Genomic DNA, 19,262 nt, shown 5'->3' on the forward strand with positions numbered 1-19,262 from the left:
GATCCCTGGCTGGGGTGGGGAAGCTGTGTAGCCATGGAGCAGTCGTTTAGGCTAGTGCAAGAAGTAGTCACCAGTATCCTAATCCCTTTCCTAGGCTTTCTTTTCCCAGCCATTGAGCATGTCACTCACCCACTAAACCTAATATGGAGGCTGCATCCCCCTAAGGTATCCTCCTAGATTATCTGTGATACTAAACCAGGACAGAGGGCTCCCTGATCCATGACTTACAGACCAGGCAGCCTTCCCCCTGTACCCTACGCTACTCCACAGTCCAAGCCTTCCAGGCCCCATTCCACCATCAGGTACTCTTGGAGCTGGTCCTCTGGTCATTTGCTGCTCAAAGCATCAGGGTCTTCATATGGAGCTCCTGCTCCCCCCACTTGCTGGACTGCTGAGCTGGCCTTCAGCCGCCAAGAGCGTAAGATGATAAGCAAGTACTCTGCACTTTCCTCTGAAATATATCCCTACACCTACTTATACCAAGTACATAAATCTCTTCTTCCTATTCTTGTTGGATATAGCAAGAATCCTAAAAGGAAATTGGGGAGCAGATACTTTTGTTCCCTTGTCCCCTGTACTTTTCTTACATAGGTACCTCTATTCTCTCTGCAGTGCCCAGTTTGCATATGGGTGTATCCTTGTTTGGAAAATCTATGTGCCACTTTCTAGTCCTCTAAATATTGGCAGAGTGACCTCCAGCTCCATTAGGCATTGGCCTTTGACCTGGCTCTCCACTTTGGAAGGAGTCAAGAAAGACCCCATTGGGTCCAAAGTGAGAGAAGTCTTTAAATTGTCCCCCACAGACTGAAACAGATCCCTCAGCCCAGAGGGACATTCTGTAGATGCGTGATGAAGCAGGGTTGTTTTCCTCAACAGGAGAGTTTAGACGCAGGTGTGTCTGAGCATCTGGTAGTCAGTTCTGACTATCCCATTTTAGAGTACGCTAAGTCATCAACTCCTTTACCTAATTATTCTTTTCCAGTTTCCATTCAACTATAGAATTCTACACCCCCTCCCTCACCACTTTATTTTAAATTCTCTGCTACAGTCCATGGGACTGTGTGATTTTTTTAAAAACTAGTTTCAGCCCAGGTATATGCCCAACAAGTTATAAAGGATATGTGTCTGTACTCTTGTGAGATGTTAGTTATGAAAGATTTTTTTCTGTGTTACCTTTGACTAGATGACATTCTGTTTTTTCCCCACAATTGTCTATAAGGGAAGACAAAATGATTGCTTCATTCATTTATGAATCCAACAAATATTTGATGAGATTGAATTCTATGCCAACACCATTATGGGCTCTTTAAAGAAGTGAAGAAGTCCATGTGTAATTCATTCACATGGAGAGTCCTCAAGTTTTCACTTGAGGAGCATCTTAGCATGAGGGGATAGCTATCTACATTTATATAAATAATTCTTTCCACACCTTAATTTTTTTAGACCAAGAAATTCAACGTCTGAAAATTGGGATGGAAACTTTACTTATTGCCAATGAAGATAAGGTAAGATTGGGCAACCTGTCTTTCACCTGCTGACCTCCCTGGTTCTCTTTGGTCCCTGCTGGTTACTGACATTTTGGACACGGCCATGCCCATCAGGCCATTGACTCAGGGCTGTGTCAGAACAGCTTCTGCTTCCTAGAGACCAGGCCTCAGCCACCTGTTGTTGGCTTTGGTGTCTGGGAACTTGGCCTAAATGGAATCTCCCAAAGGCAGATAAAAGCCGTGCCTGTTCATGCTGGTGTGGTGGAAAAAAATACCAGTGTGGTTACCGGACAAAGCTGGTGCATAGGCTCCTAGCAAAACTCACACACAGCCCGTCGCCCATCTCCCACGTGCGTGATCCTGTGGTAGACCTGTCCTAGGGACACTAGGCGGCAGGTCGTTTATTCTGCCGTCTTACATTCTTCACATGGAATTCCCTCGTAATCATGAAATAAACACCTCTGTACATATAGAAGACCCACCTGGCACAAAAATCAGTGTGGAAGGATCACACCCCCGCGCGTTGCAGCTGAGGAAACAGGCTGAAAGCACATCAGTGGTTTTGCCCAAGGTCGGGTAACAGCAGACGGCAGAGCTTGAGTTGATGCCAGTCTGTCTTACTCCAGGGTCTGTGTGGCCTCCCAAGTTCCGAGGCCTCTGCTGAAGGAAATGGTCCCTCTGGGAATGTTCTTTGTTGTGTGAGGAACCTCAGACTCCTAAAAAACAGGCAAAAATATTTGGATAAATGGACATGTTTATCTAGTCTTCTCTTTTTTTTTTTTTTTTTTTTGTGGGTAGCTTCCGAGGACAACATTTGGATCAGGAAGCAGACTTTAATGGTTACCTCAGGAGGGTGGGGGGACCCTGAGTTTCTGCTTCTGGAACTGTTTCAGCCCCTCGAAGGCCCTGTCAGACAGGGGTTGTTTTATGGCCAGAGACTGGACTCAGCCTTCAGGGAGAGGCAAGAGTTCCTGCTGCTGCCTGGAAGGCAGGCTCTGGGATGGGCTGGGACACCATGTTTCCACATGGTGTCCCCTCTCAGTGGGCCCAAAACACAGCCCAGGCTCCCAGATGAACCCACCAGAGGTGCCAGTGGTGGTGTTTACATGTGAGTCTGCTCTCGCACTGTGACAGGACCGTCGGATAGAGGAGCTCACAGTGCTGTTAAACCAGTACCGGAGGGTGAAGGAGATCGTGCTGGCAACTCAAGGTAAGAGTGCCATTTTCTCTCGGAGGTGTTCCAGCTTCTGGAGGTTAAACCCAGCGGAAGTCCGGCCAGAAGATTCTTCATCTTCAGTTGGGGAAGACCCTCTGCTAGAGGATGGAACTGGTTGGACTGTCTGGAATCGTAGGAAATTAGCAGCTGTTAAGATTTCCAGAAACTTTGTCTTAGAATAGAAAAATACCGAATAAAATGAAGCATTGCTCCTCCCTCCCCCACCTCCCATCATGTATGGTGAGGTCACAGTTAGTAGTGACAGTGGTTAATGCCTCGTACTTTTCACAAGCTGCTTTTGGCTGGGATTCTGTTTTGGAATTTAATGCAAAATGGAGAACATTGTTCCAATTGTAAAGATTTTGCAATCTACAACATCTGAAATAAAAAAGGTATCACGCAATCCAAAACAAATAAACAAATAAGACTTCCAGGAATGTTGTCCCAGGCATTCAGTTCAGAACTCTCAAAGACTACCCAGATCACCAAGAAAATAAAGCCTTCAAATTGAGCCCTTGGGGACCCCCACCCTTGGAGGATCTCCTATGCATCTTCCCAGGTTACCTCTTAGAGAGTCAGTGAGTGGAATCAAACCTGGATCAAAGATCAGTTCCGTGCTCTTAATGGAGACTAAAGCTTGTCCACCTACTGGAGAATGTAAAGATGTCCCCAGCAGACTCCCAGGGACTTGAGGAGGCTTCTATGAGCCTTTAGGTGCCTAGAATTCCACAGGAAATCACAAGGCAGGGTGAGCCGTTTGCATTTCATATTTGCTGCGCAGGCTGAATGCAACACGCAGGCAGCATTCATGTTCTTATGGGTGCCATGGGGCATGTGCCAGGCTGCCCGCTGTGTTTACACCGTCACCCTGGGCTTCCATCACAGATCCCAAGGAAGCAGCTGTGTCATTGCAGAGAGCGACTTTGAAGGTACTCAGGAATCTCTGATTCTGGCTGCCTCATCTGAAGAAGAAACAGCCCCAAACTGGGTTACGGCCGACTGGTCACTACCCGGGGCCTACAAGTCCCCCTCCCTCCCACCTCATTCCCGTGTGCGTGTCACTGCCCCGTTTTCTCTCATCTTTTGAGATCTTGGGTCAGGTCACTCTCAGGACCTGACTGCCTGTGGCCAAGGAGTCGGAAGGTTGGAGAGGGTCACCACGGGGTACATTCTCTCTGTTCCACACAAGGGCTTTGGTCTTGAGACCTCCAGCTTGGCAGCCCTTGCTCACATGCCCCCAAGAATCTTCCAGATCACTCTTAATGCCCCTGTGTATATTGCTTATCTTTCTTCACGAAGAAAAAAACAATGTCAGGATTTTGTGGTACAATTATAATAGTGATCATCTTTTGTGCGTTAATACTTCCAGGGCCTTCAGAGAGAAGTCTTTCAATCAATGAGGAAGAGCTGGAAGGAAGTTTCAGAAAACGGAACACTACAAATAAAGGCCCCGAGGAATTGTTTAAACCAGAGGTGCTGTGTTTACATCGTGATGTGGGGTTTCAGCAGGCCCTAAGAGCTTACCCTGAGCATGGGGAAGGATCTAGTCAGGAAACTGTTAGGTATAAACCTTGACAGGTGAAAATTTACATCAATGAAGTGGCCCCAGAGGCCTTGGGGAGAGAGCCCCGAGGACAGCAGGGGCCCAGGCACAGGCCCGTGTTCCCCTTAGGGGGACAGTATAGTGGATACTGGATTTTCAAGGGTAGGAATTTTCTTTTTTAATCCAGTTCCTTTGTTTGTTTGTTTGTTTTGTCTTTCCTGTTCAGAATGTAAGCATAGACTGAAAGTGTTGTCACTTTTACTTACTGCTGTTTCTCCAGAGTTTGTAATAATGCCTGGTACCCAGTAGAATTCAACAAATATTGTTGAATGAATGGAGGTGTCTTGCTCATTTAGAGGGATAACTGCCAGTCTGGAGGTGATATGTTCCTGCTTCAAATGTCCCTTGTAGACCCTATAACCAGTGTGTAGATTTTCCTTCTCTTCTTTTGCTTATTTTTATATGAACCTCTCTGGACTTAGGATAGGCACAAATAAGCAAACTCATACATACAGATCTCAGGTGGAGAAGGAGCTTTAATCTAGGATCTAAAAAATTCAAGAAACTCCAGGACAGCCAAGCTGAAGAGGATCTTGGTGGTCTACACTCCTGTAATTAAGGAAAGAGTAAAAGTGTCACCCGATGACCCAGTTACCCAGTCACAGCAAGCATCCCAGATTGCTGGCAAGAGGAAAACAGCAGCGACGGATCCAGACTCGGCACCTCTGTGTGTCAGTGTGATGAGCACCGTGTTCGGCTCACTTCATTCACTCCTCATGACACCCCATTGGGATTCTTATTTTGTTGTGGTAAAGCAGAGGTTCAGGGAGGCTAAGTGATCTGCTCTAGGTCACACAGCAAGTAGATGGCAGAACCTTGACCTGAAGCCAGATTTATTTGACCAAAAAGCCAGGGTTTAACAACGGTACTGTGCTGCCGGGGCCCTTCCTACAGCAGACCAAAAAGACTCTGTGCTCTAGAGAAAAGAGGTGGTTTTTCCAGTCAGTCTAACACTGAAGACACAGGACTGCATCCCTGTGCACCACCGTTGGCTCCAGTCCATGCCCTCTGTGATGCTCGTTCCTTTCTCACCTCCTTGGCGAACCTGTTCTCAGTCCTTAAGAGTCAGCTCAAGTCGCCTTCCCTCTGAAGCCTTCCTAACCTTCCCACCAGTGAGAGGAGCCCCTGCCTCTCCTCTATCCCCATGTCATGTTACAGGTATTGGTGCCATAAGGACATGCCACATTGATCTTTTATCCTCATTAACTTGTCTGCTTCCCTGATATGGGGTGTGCTAGCCTCACACCTAGCTCCAGGCCTGGCCAGTAGTAGATGGTGCTCACGTTTGTTGAGAGACTCTATCAGCTGCATTACTGTTCACTGCAAACAACAGAGGTCTACTCTGGCTAACCTATGCAAAAAAAGGAATGTGTTTGGAAGGGTGAGCGGTGGCTCACTGAATGAAAGGAGAAGCTGAAGGACCAAGCTCAGAAAGGGCAGGAGCAGCAAGAGCCCCGGATTTCAAGTCTCAGGACTCTTGTCAGGACTCTGCTGCTAGGGTGAACTTAGGCCCAGGAAGGACAGGCACATTGGCCCGGGTTGTTCGTTTATGCCCACCTCCTTCGTATCCTGAAAGAGCAAAGCACCAGAATTCATGTAGCCACCCAGGGGCAGAAATGTAACTCCCGAGGAAAAATCGTCCAAAGAAGGAGAAAGGGTGGTGGGTGGCCTCCGAACAGTGACTGTCCTCTACGATGACTCTTCTCTTTCTGATGCAGATGCCTCCAAGATGTAGCTCTCCCATAGGGGGGCCGCCTCCACTTCCGCAGAAATCACTGGAAACCAGGTAGGAGGCTGAAGCATTTTCCCAGAGCCACTGTACCCTCAAGCCCCTCATGTGATGAGCATGACCATGATGCCCTGGGCACACCTACCCTGCCACCATCAGGGCAGCAATCCAGGCCCCAGCAGTGGCCACAGTGGCACCAAAACCACAGAGCAGTCATGAGCCATGCTTATCACCCCTGCCCACAGCCGAAGGTCTGGGTCATTGTCACTGAGAAGAGCCCTGACCAGGGGTTAGATCCTCAGAGGAGGGGTAGCTGCACCTCAGCTGTGCCCTCCAGGGGCTCATCAGAGCTGAGAGCATCCCATGATGGGTGCCTGTCACTTTTGTCAGCCCTTCCTACTCTTAGGGTGAATCTAACCTTGTGACAAGCCATGCTCTCTAGGAAGGGCCATTTCTGCTATAGGGGAGTTGGTCCAGTTGCTTTGGAGAAGCTTCACATAGCAATGAGCTTATAATGGGCTGCCCTGGGCGATCATTTGGCTGTCATCTGTCTGGTTCCCCCCCAGAGGAACCTATTTCTAGTTCCCCCTGTCAGCCCCGAGAGCACATTTCGACTGTCTTTCTGGAGAAGGTGGCCATCAGCATGTTGGACTCTTCCCCAGAGTGGCACTGAGGCTCCAGAGCCTATACTCTTACAACCCTGAAGAGCCAATTTTCCATGACCCTTTAGTCCCAGAAAAAGTGGTGGTGTCAAAGAGGGCCATGAGCCTGCCCTTAGTTTAGCAGAATAAGAAATTTGGTTTATGAGTTCACTCAGGAGGAAGTCAACACTGAATAACTCACACAGAGCCAGAGCAGAGGGTTGGGGCTTTCCAGCAGGTAATGCTTTGGGGCTGGCCCTGGCTGATGTGCTTGTCTCCACTCTAAAGTAAGTCTGCCTCCTTGGATTACTCTTAGACTCCCAGACAAGGCAGTGCTCAGACCTTTCCTCTCTTTGAGTCTGTAGACATTGGTCTTTTACAACCAAAACAGTCAGCTCACATTATTTAACATAATTGAATTGTCTTTTAGCTTTTTGAGGAATGCCAAGGACTTTTAATTTGGATTTAAGGGATGCCCTCATGCCCTCACCAACACACTGGCTATCCCCAGATGGGCCAGTCTCATCCTACATGTAACAGTGATGATGACAGGGTGGTTTCTCCCGACCTCACCCAGAGCCCAGGACAGACTACTGGCTAAACATGCGGAATGCCCTCTGCATGAACGATGCTCCAACCCTTCTTCTCCAGGAACTCTTCCTTCGTGTTTTCCCAGGGCTCTGAAAAAACACTCCTGCAGTCTAGAAGACTTGAGAAGTGACTCCGTGGACAAGGTCGGCCCACCAGTCTCTCCATAAGTCTCCTGAGTTACTTCTTGGTACTCAGCACAGCGCTGGGACACACAGGCGAGGTCCTGGTGCCCACCTTACAGAGGCTTTTATAAAGTTAACAAGGAGGCAGGAATTAGACATTTTGAGAAAACCAGTCAGGTGTGGCCCAAGGCATCATAGAGGCCAAGCAAGTCAGGAAATGCTGCCTGTAGCTGATAAGGAAAGTTGTTGAAGTGGGCCTGGGCAGGATTTGGGAAATGGGGAGAAGGAGGAAGTAAGACCAGGACTACGGGGCATATCAAGCCGAAGAAGACCTCAAATACTGGCCCTGTACATTCCTAGGGCACTGAGTGTGTTACAGAGATTCTGAATGAGGAAGTAATGTGGGTAATGGAGGTGATCCCAGGAGTAAGCTACGGGATAATTGAGAAGATTGGAGAGGAACCTTTTTAAGAGTTTGGAAAGGTGAGGAAGGCTTTGTGGCCCCTTATGAGCATAGCTCTTTACCATGCAGGTGATCCCTGTGCTGGAGGAGGCGGCCACAGGCTCCCATCGGAGCCGAAGGGGTCCTGCCCTGATAGAGCACCTTCACTGAGCCCACTGCATAGACCCCTTGGTGTCCAGCAGTGCACCAGCCTCCCTAGGTGACACAGTGGAAAACTGTAAGGGCTGGAGGTGACAGGAGCCACAGGTCCATTTCATAGCTTTGCTCCATGGTCATGTGCCTCTTGCTCTTCCTGGTCAGACTTCTGGCAGGTGCCCAGACACCTGTCTGTGGGATTGGACAGTGATCTGTGTTTCTTGCCGCGGATGGTGACTACCTGGTGTAGCAATAGGGAGGGAGGGGATGAGACTTGCAGATTCTATCTGGTCCTGAGCTGTTGTTTATGACTAACACAGGTCTCTCTTTCTCCAAATAATTGAGATCTTTTTGTCATTCCATAGTGTGTCGATGGGAACAAACTCTCCCCAGTGGGAGAACCCAAGGTACGTTAAGTACATGTCCCTATCACCTGTATGTGATTGTATTGCTTCCTAGAGTATTTTTATTTAGCACATTATAGCTTTTGTAACCTGAAAATATGTTAACTCTGAGGGGTAAGAGGGTGAGAGAAAAGACAAAAACTCCTGTTTTATTGTATGTGCCCCAGTGTGTGCTTTCCCCTCCAGTATCTGTGGGGTAGAGTTTCTGATTATCCTCTTTGTTCTATAGGCTCAGAGAAATTCACCTTAAACCAGGCAACATAGATATGATCTCTGGGAAGGGGTGTGCTCTCAGCACACAATTAAAGGAGCGTGACAGCTCTCATTCTTTCTGTGCTCCTATGTCACGGTTAAAAACACAGAAGTGCACTCGGCTGCAGCCACAAGAATCTTTCTGTAGCCTCCCCTAACATGGGTGACGGAGAGCTGGTTACACTGTAAGACACCCCCTGTACTTTCTCCTGGCTGTGTCTCTGAGCCACATCTTCTGGGCTTCCCTCGCACGTGCCTCACTGATCCTGGCTCTCCCTCTGGAGACTATGGCATGAGTCCTCCCCTGCTCCTGACGGCTCTGGAATTTGAGTCCCACAGGCCCACTCTGAGTTGAACATCCTCTCGTGTACACAGATCACAAACCTTTGGCATTCCTATCAGTCTCCTTGGATGGATCATTGGACTGCGCCCTGGACCACACTTGTGCATGATATTCCTGATGGGTCTGCCCTGTGTCTTCCTCCATCTAGAAACTGCTCTTGTACTGCCGTCACTCCAGGCCCTGGCACCTGATCTTTTTCATGCCTCTGTTTGTGCTAGGCCTGAGGCAGGAATTGTTTTTCTCTATTTAGAAACGATAAAAGGTTCTGAGAGGCTAAAGAGAAGCCTCTCTTTAGCTGGTCTGAGCTGGTCTGACTCAACGCCTGGGCTCCTCCCATGCCCGTGTGCTGCCTCTGTGTGCTGGGCAGTTACATGCTGCTGCCTGGCTGGGAGCTCCATTCCTCCATAGCCCATCATGCCTTCTTGGGGACCAGGGAGGCAGGCCTGGCTGAAGCCTTTCTGCTTCCCCTGTCCCCTCCTGACCCTGTACAACCTTCTCCTGCAACGAGTTCTTTCTTCCCATCTTTTCCTCTTTGCTGAACAGAGCTAAGAGCCCTTTCTGTTGCCTTTGGTTTCTTTTGTTGTCTTTCTCACTGGCCTGGCCACCTTTGAAGTCCATCCTTGGGTTAGGTCCATGTGCTCTATTTACATCAGCTCCTCAGCAAGCTCCCAGACCATGGCCAAGGCAGTGGCCGTGATTGTCTCTGCCCTGTCTCAGGAGGGAGTGTGTGTTGACACAACTGGAAATCTGTTTTGAGTCTTTCCCACTCCTATGTGTATAATATGGAACTTGGAGTCATACCTGTCAATTGTGTAAACTTTCTGAATTCTGACTCCCCCACAGCCAGTGGTTCATGGGTCTGACTGTGCATCAGAGTGATTGAGATGCTTGTTAAAAACACAGACTCCTGGAACCAAGTTGCAACTTGGAAATTTATATTGATTTTACAAGTGCCCCAGGTAATTAGGAAGCAGCCAGTCCATGGACTAGTACTTGGAAACTGTGGGTCTTGAGACCATGTCTGACCAGATCCAGTGTCTACCTATGGGTCACTGTGAACTTCACTCAGGTAAAAATCACTCAGGTTCTGATGATTTTTACTTCACTGTCCATTCTTTCAGCTTTTTTTGAGAATTAACTTTTCCCATATCCCTCCTTTCTGGCTACTAATGCTAATTTATAGGGCATTAGTAGTCAATGTCCAATGAATGAATTGGACATTCAAACAATTTCTAGGACATGCATTTGTAAGCAAACTGAATTCAAAAATTTATTGGGTACTTGGCTGCAAACTAAATAAAACTTCAAAAGGTGTCAGAAGTGTCCTCTTCCTAATCTGACTTGTCCGTTTGGACATTGGCTTTGTCTTCCATGTTACTTTTCTTCTGAGTCCGACCCAGTGACTGGCAGTTGACTTCCTTTGTAATGTTACTTCGATTTTTCATGTTCTTTTATTCTCTCTCAAATGCATTCCACCATGTTTCCCTCAGGTTTGTGAATTTAGGGGCCATTGTTACTTTCTTGATCCTAAGTCCAATTCTTCTTTCCCCTTTAGTTAACTTGTGTCTTTGGGACGCTTTCTATGGCCTGGGCCCATTGCATCAGGCTAACCCCCATGCAGACTGGGACCCTAAGTTCCCAGGGGACACTCCATGTTGGCACAGAGGCTGCTCACTCACTTTCTGTTGCCATTTCCCCGAATGCATGCATACCTTCTCACTTTGCCTTAACCTGATATTTTTCAAAGTCACTATTATCATATAGTAATTAATATATAATATATATTAGCTACATGTAACATATTAACTGTTACGTATTATTATATAATAAAGCAATAGCTTTTATTATAATTCTGATTTATATATTCAAAGAGCTCAAAGGGTAATTTACAGCTGTTAATTCACTGAGCCTCTGAGCGCTAGACCAAATGCAAAGGCCCCCTTTGCAAAATGGCTCCACTTAACTGCTTAGAGTCAGTTACTGTCAGCCCTGAATTTGGCCTTTATTCCATCCCTGTATCACTGTGTGTGGCCTTGGGCAAGTTTCTTCCTTTCTCAGACCTCTGGTCCCCTTTCCTTACCAGGACTAAATGACCTTTGAGAGATCTTTGAGTCAGCCTGAGTGAAAAAATGACTCTTGGAGAAAAGGAGTTGCTCCTGCAGCCAGAGATTTCCTAACTGGGTTTGGGTCTGAGACTGACAGCTAATCAGCATCTCTCTTTCCAGCAGGACAGCCCTTTCCCGATGGAGCACAAATACCCCACATTGCCTGGGAAGCTTTCAGGAGCCATGCCCAATGGAGATGCTGCCAAATCTACTCCCCTTGCCTCTCAGCCTGACCCCACAGGAAACAGCCTGCTGAGGCTGAGTGAGTGTCCAGCCCCTGGGCTGGTGGCCCCTGGAGCAGTAGCCTTGGCACTACCAATTGTTGCACAAGAGCCTGTGCCCACCACTGCAGCCCACAGATGGAGCATGATGAGGGGGAGAGGGGGTGAATGGGACAACTCATACCACTTCCCGAGACTCTGGCTCCCTGTCGGTGCAGAATGTTTCCTTCAGTAAACACCTTGGAGGCCAGAGAACCCAGGTGTATACCCACCTTTTCTTTCCAGCTGCAATTGCTCCACCCCATCTCTCTTCTGTTCCTCCTCTCTCGAACCTTTTCCTGTCCTTCCCATCTTCCCTCTTTTCTCTCTCCCTCTGACTCCGACTCCACCTTTCCCATCCCTTTCTCTCCCTCCTCTGTCATCCTGATCTTCTCTTTCCTGTCTCTGCCTTCCTCTCTGCAGCCTCTCTATTTCCAGTAGGATGATATGGGCTCTTCCAAGGGAGAGCATTTCCTTAGAGAAATGGAATCAGTGGCCAGTGGGCAAGGATGTCAGTCCACAGGTATCCTTTTGGTGCTTAGGGCCGGAGACCTTTGCTGCTTTTCATGTGTAAAAGGCCCAACAGCAGCAGCCAATCAATGGGGCCCAGCAGGGAATGTCCCGGGCCTGGCAGGGCTCTCCCTACCCTGACTCCTCACCCCCGGCTGTCCCAGTGCCAGCCCATGTTGGCTTCTGCCCTCAGCTAGTTCTGCCTTTGGCTGTGGGAACTCCAGATAAGCCCTTGAATGACTATGTCCTGGTGATGCTCCAACTCGAGGCAGCTTTGAACATTCTAGTCTGACTAAATGAGCCCTGGCACCTGCCCAAGTTGTGTATTCAGCCCCTGCCACTCCCCCTCCCTCTCCCTGCGTGTGGCTACCCCGCCTGCCAGGAAGTGGCTCCAGGAGCATTCGGTCTCCTCTCCTGAAACCTCCTCTCAGTGCGCTGACCTGTGGGCCCCTTCCTTCCTTGTGGGATTATTTTGCTTTCTGTTTGAGTTTTTCTCTCTTGCTAGATGACTCTCTTGTTTATTTCTTTGCTTCCCTGTAACTCTGGTGGGCTGGACTTGGGCCTCTCTTGCTTCTTCATGTGGCTTCTCTGCTTCTTGGTTGGCTGGAGATCGTGGCCGGAGTGTCAGTGCCCCCGTATTAGGTACTGTACCCTTCCAGGTGAGGTGGAGAGTGAGATGCCCTGTTTCTCTACCCTGATCCCCCCCCAACACTCAGTCAGGTCCCTCCCCCCACATCTGCCTGTTCTCCTGTCCCCCTTGGGAAAAAAGCAAGCAATCTCCTTGTTGGAATTACCTGCAAGTTCTTGAACCCCACACCTTTAGAATTTGAAGATATGAGCTCACCAGATTTGAAATCTTAAACTCACTAATTCCTCAGAGAGAAACCTGGAGTGTGCTTGAGCCCCCTACTGAGATCTTAATGTAAAGCTCTTCCCTGAAGGCAGAGCTGGGTAGACTCTTCCCAACTCCCACTGAAGGGTGATGGCCCAGGTGGGGAGGGGGTTCTAAAGGTCATGTCCCTTCCTCTCATTCACACTTCATCCCATTCTCTCACTCTCAGGAGACACAGAGAGTGGTTGGGACGACACTACTATGGCCAACGACTTTTCCTCCACATCTTCCGGCACCGAGTCTGGCCCCCAGTCTCCCCTGACACCAGAGGGTAAACGGAGCCCCAAAGGCATCAGGAAGTTCTGGGGAAAGTAAGTTGGTGGTAATGATCGTGAAGATATTGCTTGTAATTCATATTCTTCTTGACTAGGCAAAGAGTCTACATAAACCCCTATTCAATTAGACTTTGGAACAGCAGTAAAAATAGAGTGGTCACGTTTAGAAGCAAGAATTTGAGTGACGTTTTTAGGGCCAGAGGAAAGGAACTCAGAAAGGCACCCATTAAGTAACAGCCAGCTGCCTTGCATGCCATCCATTCTAGGCGTCCCTCCATCCCACGCCCCGGAGCACATCTCTGTAGCTCAGCCGCCTGCGTCTTGGGGGAGACATGTGTGAGACCAATCTCTTCCTTTTTAGAGGTCAGTCTGTGACTTAATCGTTGAAGATAGAAAGCTGACTTCCTGCTGGCCCAGCTGACTCAGTCTGTGAAATAACCAGAGTTCGCTTTCACTCCCACAGGGAGTGGCCCAAATCCCAGAGGCAGGAATAGAATTGAGGTTTGGGTCTGGCCAAGGAGCTGTCACAGGTCATGATCCTTGACCTCTGGGGAGGCACTGGGAAGCGGTGCCATTGAGTCCTGGGCCTGGCTGGTATGGCCCCGTGTAGAAGGAGGGCACTGACTGCTGCTTGCAGACTGTCCTTGACAGTGTCTCCGGACGCCTCTCCACACAGAATCCGAAGAACTCAGTCAGGAAATTTCAACACTGATGCCCCGGGGGTGGCAGAATTTCGACGAGGAGGGCTTCGGGCAACTGCAGGGCCAAGACTCTCTAGGACCAGAGACACGAAGGGTCAGAAAAGGTAAGGCTCTCTTTAGTCTGCCTGCAAAGAACCGTGTGAAAGCCTGGCCAGGGTGGAGTGGGGGCGGGGGCTGGATGTGCCAGAGAGTGAGAGGTGGAAGGCAGGGGCTCCTAGTGCAGAGCTTCCCAGCCTTTCCCATTTGACACCAGTAGACGTCACTCATGCTTCTAAGTACTCGAAGGAAGAGGCAAGAGCCTTTCCTTGTCATTATGGCCCTTTAAGGAATTCCCTCACTTAAAGAACAACTCAACCAGGCATTCAAAAAAATAGTTTTTAACTAACATGCTAGGGGTACTTTCCTGGAAGGAATCTTTTGAAATATGTAGTCTCCTAATATTCCATAAATCCCCACAGATTTTTTTAAATGAATATAAAGCTTCTCTGCCAACTTCTTCCCTCTTACCACCACCCAAAGACTCTATAGGGGTTTTAAGTGTGCCATTAATATTCACAGTTTACATGAAAAATGGATGTCTCTAAAATTGATGGCTTTGTAGCACCCAGTCATCCTGTCTAGAAACACAACCTAGCTCTCCACTTATTCACATCCGTTTGTGTTGCTCAGCTCAGCGTCACAGTTAACCATATGCCGCCAGCCCCACAGACGGTCATGCAGGACAACGCCCAGACATCTTATCATTTAGGTTGCTGAGAGTGGGATTTTTAAATTATTTTAACAAAAAAAATGTCAGTGGCAGTGCATTGATGGCATATAGAAAATTGTTGGTTTGTGTCGGCTGTGAATATGACCTGGGTGTGTGTGTTGTAACTGCCTGCCTTCCTGAGTTCTCGGTTTTCTAGGTAAATAGTCATATCACCTGAAAGGAAGTTTTCTTTTCTTTTTACTTTTCTAATAGCTATACTTGTTTTTATTTTATCTCTTTTTATATTGGCTGCAACTCTCAGACTAGTATTATTGATACTAATTTAAAACATGGCTTTTTAATAGGCTTTGATATGAATGCCCCTAGTGTTTTATTAATAAATAAGGTATTAGCTGTTGTAGATTGGAGGAGGTTTGTTTTTATGTTAGAGAACTGACCCCCATTTCCTAGTTTCTGAGTGTTTTCCTAAAAATGGTGTTGAGCCCTGTTGAAAGCATGGTTCAATTGTGGCTCTTCATCCTAATGCGGCTCGTGACACGTGCACGCGTGTGCGTGGACAGCAGCACATGTAAACATGGCCTCACAAGGACCATGCACCTGCCCCACGCTCTCAGCACCCACAGATTTGCAGTTTGGACCAGCGTTTTCACAGGAAACTCTAGCAGGGGTGTCCCCCTCTGTGGCTGGTGGGCTGCACACAGTGCAAGAGGGCTATGAATGCGGCCCAGCACAAAATCGTAAATGTACATAAAACCTTTTTTTTGCTCGTCAGTTTTAATTAGTGTTTGTGTGTTTAATGTGTTCCAAGACAACTCTTCTTCCTCCAGTGTGGCCCAGCGACGCCAAAACTTTTGGCACCCCTGTGAGGCTACGTCAAACGAGTGTGCTGTAATGGAGTTTTTTCCAGCTATGGTGGGGATTGTTTGTTAATACACAGTTCCCCTTTTTGTGGGGCCCAGTTAGGTTCGGATGGAGCCTCAGTCCCTCCCACTAACAGGACAGGGTGTTTTCCTGCTTCCCAGTGACGCCAATGCCCCCTTCGCCCAGTGGAGCACAGAGCGCGTGTGTGCATGGCTGGAGGACTTCGGCCTGGCTCAGTACGTGATCTTTGCCAGGCAGTGGGTGACTTCTGGCCACACTTTACTGACAGCTACTCCTCAGGACATGGAAAAGGTAAGGGCTGAGCCTGAGACCAGGAGATTCCCATTTTTCACCCACGCCCCTGCCCCACTCCTCCTCCACCCTCAATCCACATACAGGGGAGTGGAGGCAAGACTCCCTCTGTCACTGAAAATTGATCCCTTGACACTGTGCAGGGTTCCACTGCTATTCAGGTGAAATATTTACACCCACAGGGCATCCTTGGAGGGCCAAGCTGCCCGCTGAAATTTCACATCTGTCTTCATCTTTCAATTTCAGGAGCTAGGAATTAAGCACCCTCTTCATAGGAAGAAGCTGGTTTTAGCAGTAAAAGCCATCAACACAAAGCAGGAGGAGAAGTCTGCACTTCTAGACCACATTTGGGTGACACGTAAGGACAGGCATATGTGTATAATGTTTCTGGCAGCTCCTTGGGGTAGACAGAGCTTCCTCTAGAATGTGAGGAAGGATGGCTGACTCCTCGGGAAAGGCAGATGGCTTACTCAGCCCTATGGGGAATGCAGCTGGAACTCCAAATGATCACTTGTGGGCCCTTTGGTTTGGCATCCACACTCTCCCATTCTCCTGAACCCTGATGCCCCCGTTTTTTTTCTCTGCAGGTTGGCTTGATGATATCGGCTTACCCCAGTACAAAGACCAGTTTCACGAATCCAGAGTTGACGGGCGCATGCTGCAATACTTAACTGTGGTAAGGATTTTTCCTCTAAATATTTTGGTTGTTCCCGTGAGCACCAAGCTCAGGTGTCCCTGTGGTGGCTATTTTAAGCTTGATTCCACCACCTCCCTCACATTCTTAAGGTCTTAAAATCTCGTCAGTTGTCATATAAGCAGTTCCAAATGGCCAAGTGCACACCAAGTACAAAAGGGAAGAAAAGCTGTCGGTGTGCCCATGTGCACCTGCTGAGATGGGGATGACCTGTCTGTGTTTCATGTGGGAAGGGACCTCAGGGGTGTGTTGTCACTTTGGAAACTCTGGTTCATTAACCCAAACCTTGCTCTCCCAGAATGATCTACTCTTCTTAAAAGTCACCAGCCAACTACATCATCTCAGCATCAAATGTGCCATCCACGTGCTGCATGTCAACAAGTTCAACCCCCACTGCCTGCACCGGCGGCCAGCTGACGAGGTGAGGGCAGGGCCGTCCTGTCTGGGTAGCCCTGAGCCAGGACCCTGGTACAGCTGGGTGTGAGCAAACAAGAGTACCATCACCGCAAAACGGCTGCTGGTCGGACCACAGTGCTTGGGATGCTCTCCCTCCCTCGAGCTCTGTGGCGCCCCAAGTCCCCCATGGCCTGTACTCTGTGTGCCACGGGAGCCACTGTAAGTTCCCACCTTCCCTTGGGGAGACACGTGCTACCAGACGGCAGTAGCAGCAAGTCTTTCAAAGCCGTCATGCTAAAGGAGATGAGGAAATGGTGCACAGAAGAGGGCAGGGAAAGACAGACCAGGGAAGTGGCTATCAAAGGTGGCAGAGGAGAGGAGACAAGGTGCCCGTAAGGAACCTGACAGTTTGGCACAGCTCTCCCTCTTGGTAGGTAGGAAGTTCACTCACCTCCGGTCCCAGGTGCACAGGGGATCCATGAGCAGGTTTTGCTAGAGAAAAAATAGTATAGGTAGACACAGCAACCCGAAATGCTGGACAAGTCTCTGCTAATGTTTTATGAACCACAGAGTTCTTGGTAGACCCTGAAGCTAAAGGGTTGTGGCCATACCCTGTCTCCTGTGTTCTTGGGAGCTAACGCTAACTTTGTCAGGTTCACTCAGCTTCCTGAGGGACTGAGGACTTCCACCTCCACCCTCCATCACCTATTTTTTCTGTATTCCACAAATACACATTGAATGTCTTCTACACATCAGGCACAAGCTGGGCGTTTTGAAGACCCACTGCCACTTGAGGGCACGTAGGCACAAGTATCTTCATGTGTGCTCTCCTGAAATATTTGGCCACACCAGGGAGACTCTGTCTACAAAACACTCAGCTCATAATTGGCAGTCCACTGTGAAGCTGTGTTGAACCGCTGAATGAATGACCGTATGCCTTTTGGGACTGTTGGTTCCAAAGTTAACCAGAGACTGAGGGAATAGTCGGGTTCTGAAATAGACGTCTCGGTGTAGAAAACCCCGCAAGGTTCCACGAGAGCTCTAGGTCTTGGAAATGGAAAGGCCCCCAGGCCTCTTCTGTTGCTGCCTGAGCCACTTAGGAGTGCGAGTCGTCTCCTGGGGAGGCATCGGGCAGGCTCAGTCCCGGGGGGGCCGCTCCACACAGCACCGGGGTGGGGTCTAGCAGACCTAATTGCTTCATTCTTCTTGCCCTCACAGAGTAACCTTTCTCCTTCAGAAGTTGTGCAGTGGTCCAACCACAGGGTGATGGAGTGGTTGCGATCCGTGGACCTGGCAGAGTATGCACCCAACCTCCGTGGGAGTGGCGTCCATGGAGGTCTCATCGTGAGTGGCTCTCTGGACTGGCCTCCCGACTCAGTGAAACTGGGCTGTTCAGACACTGCTTTCTTATGGGCTACACGGAAGTCCTAGTAAAAATAATTGACATTTCATCTCAAATCCTTGTATAATTTGAAGTCTTACCCTTGTATACATCAAAATCTCAAAGTGTTTTTGATAACTGTGGTTGAGAATTAATATACCCCATAGAAACAAGACAGCTTCTGGAAGGACTTCTAGCCACAGACCCAGAAGATTCCAGGGCAGAGGGGTTACGCGAGAGTCAGCCCTCAGCCCCACCTCCTCCTAAGGGAACATGGGGGCTTGGGACGTGAGTGGGAGGCCACCCAAACCTAACTTGCTCTTGCCGTGATACAGTTCTTATCACCACTGAATCTGTCAAGTGGCAGAGCCAGCAGGGAAAGGAGGAAGGGGTAGCTTGGCAGTCACCCAGAGTGGACCCTGGGAGGCAGCTTATCTAAGAGGTCACAGTTCTCTTGGCTGGTCTGTGAAAATGAGGTCAGTCTGCTGAGTCAGGCCCTGTGCCCGGCAGACGGGGGACAGGGACACAGGTCAAGTGGGAGAGCTTCAGCCCCTGCCCTGGAGTCACTCCCAGGCCCACAGGGCCATTTCCTAGTGTCATCACCTGGGGTCACCCCGTCACCACTGAGTGGTTTGTCTGGTTTCTCCTTAGATCCTGGAGCCCCGCTTCACGGGGGACACCCTGGCTATGCTTCTCAATATCCCACCACAAAAGACACTTCTCAGACGCCACCTAACTACCAAATTCAGTGCTCTGATTGGTCCTGAGGCTGAACAGGAAAAACGAGAGAAAATGACCTCACCAGCTTACACCCCACTGACCACCACAGCCAAAGTCCGGGTGAGTTGCTGGCCCCTTTCTGCAGTGGTCACAGAGGCCTCCCTTCTGGCCCTCACATGGTACAGCAGCTGAGCCAACACCCGGAGCCAAACTAGCAGGTGCCACCTGGACGAGCAGGCGCTCTCAGCTTCTGCTCCGGGCTCACTGTCTGTCAGTCTCCACAAGGCCACTTCCCTGCCACTCTTGAATCCAAGGAACAAAGTGCAGGCTTCTTTACACAGACATCATGTGCAGGGAGCCCTTATTCTCAGGAGGCTAGGAGCTTGTCTACCCCAAGCCTGCCTTGCTGAATTTTCCCGAGTCCGGGCTCCAGGCAGTCAAGCTCAGTTCGATGCCACAG

At 49.1% G+C, this 19,262-nt stretch overlaps 1 protein-coding gene across 9 annotated transcripts in view; it reads left to right on the top strand.

Moving 5' to 3' along the window:
- The window catches only part of PPFIBP2 (PPFIA binding protein 2), a 134,007-nt gene that overhangs the window by 107,281 nt on the left and 7,464 nt on the right, over positions 1-19,262 (top strand). For 4 of the 9 annotated variants that reach the window (XM_053672240.1, XM_053672246.1, XM_053672244.1 and 1 more), the window contains 16 exons: positions 1,444-1,505; positions 2,622-2,697; positions 4,073-4,176; positions 6,025-6,092; positions 7,353-7,410; positions 8,353-8,394; positions 11,212-11,353; positions 12,471-12,503; positions 12,923-13,064; positions 13,705-13,833; positions 15,461-15,611; positions 15,858-15,969; positions 16,199-16,287; positions 16,604-16,726; positions 17,920-18,045; positions 18,734-18,922. In XM_053672240.1, coding sequence (XP_053528215.1) covers positions 1,444-1,505; positions 2,622-2,697; positions 4,073-4,176; positions 6,025-6,092; positions 7,353-7,410; positions 8,353-8,394; positions 11,212-11,353; positions 12,471-12,503; positions 12,923-13,064; positions 13,705-13,833; positions 15,461-15,611; positions 15,858-15,969; positions 16,199-16,287; positions 16,604-16,726; positions 17,920-18,045; positions 18,734-18,922 — 1,646 coding nt within the window. The remainder of the gene's footprint in view (positions 1-1,443; positions 1,506-2,621; positions 2,698-4,072; positions 4,177-6,024; positions 6,093-7,352; positions 7,411-8,352; positions 8,395-11,211; positions 11,354-12,470; positions 12,504-12,922; positions 13,065-13,704; positions 13,834-15,460; positions 15,612-15,857; positions 15,970-16,198; positions 16,288-16,603; positions 16,727-17,919; positions 18,046-18,733; positions 18,923-19,262) is intronic. The other 5 variants (XM_053672241.1, XM_053672245.1, XM_053672243.1 and 2 more) reach the window with 3 other exon arrangements.

Source organism: Artibeus jamaicensis, unplaced genomic scaffold (assembly GCF_021234435.1).
Source record: "Artibeus jamaicensis isolate MK-2021 breed Jamaican fruit bat unplaced genomic scaffold, CSHL_Jam_final contig_759, whole genome shotgun sequence".
Taxonomy (NCBI): domain Eukaryota; kingdom Metazoa; phylum Chordata; class Mammalia; order Chiroptera; family Phyllostomidae; genus Artibeus; species Artibeus jamaicensis.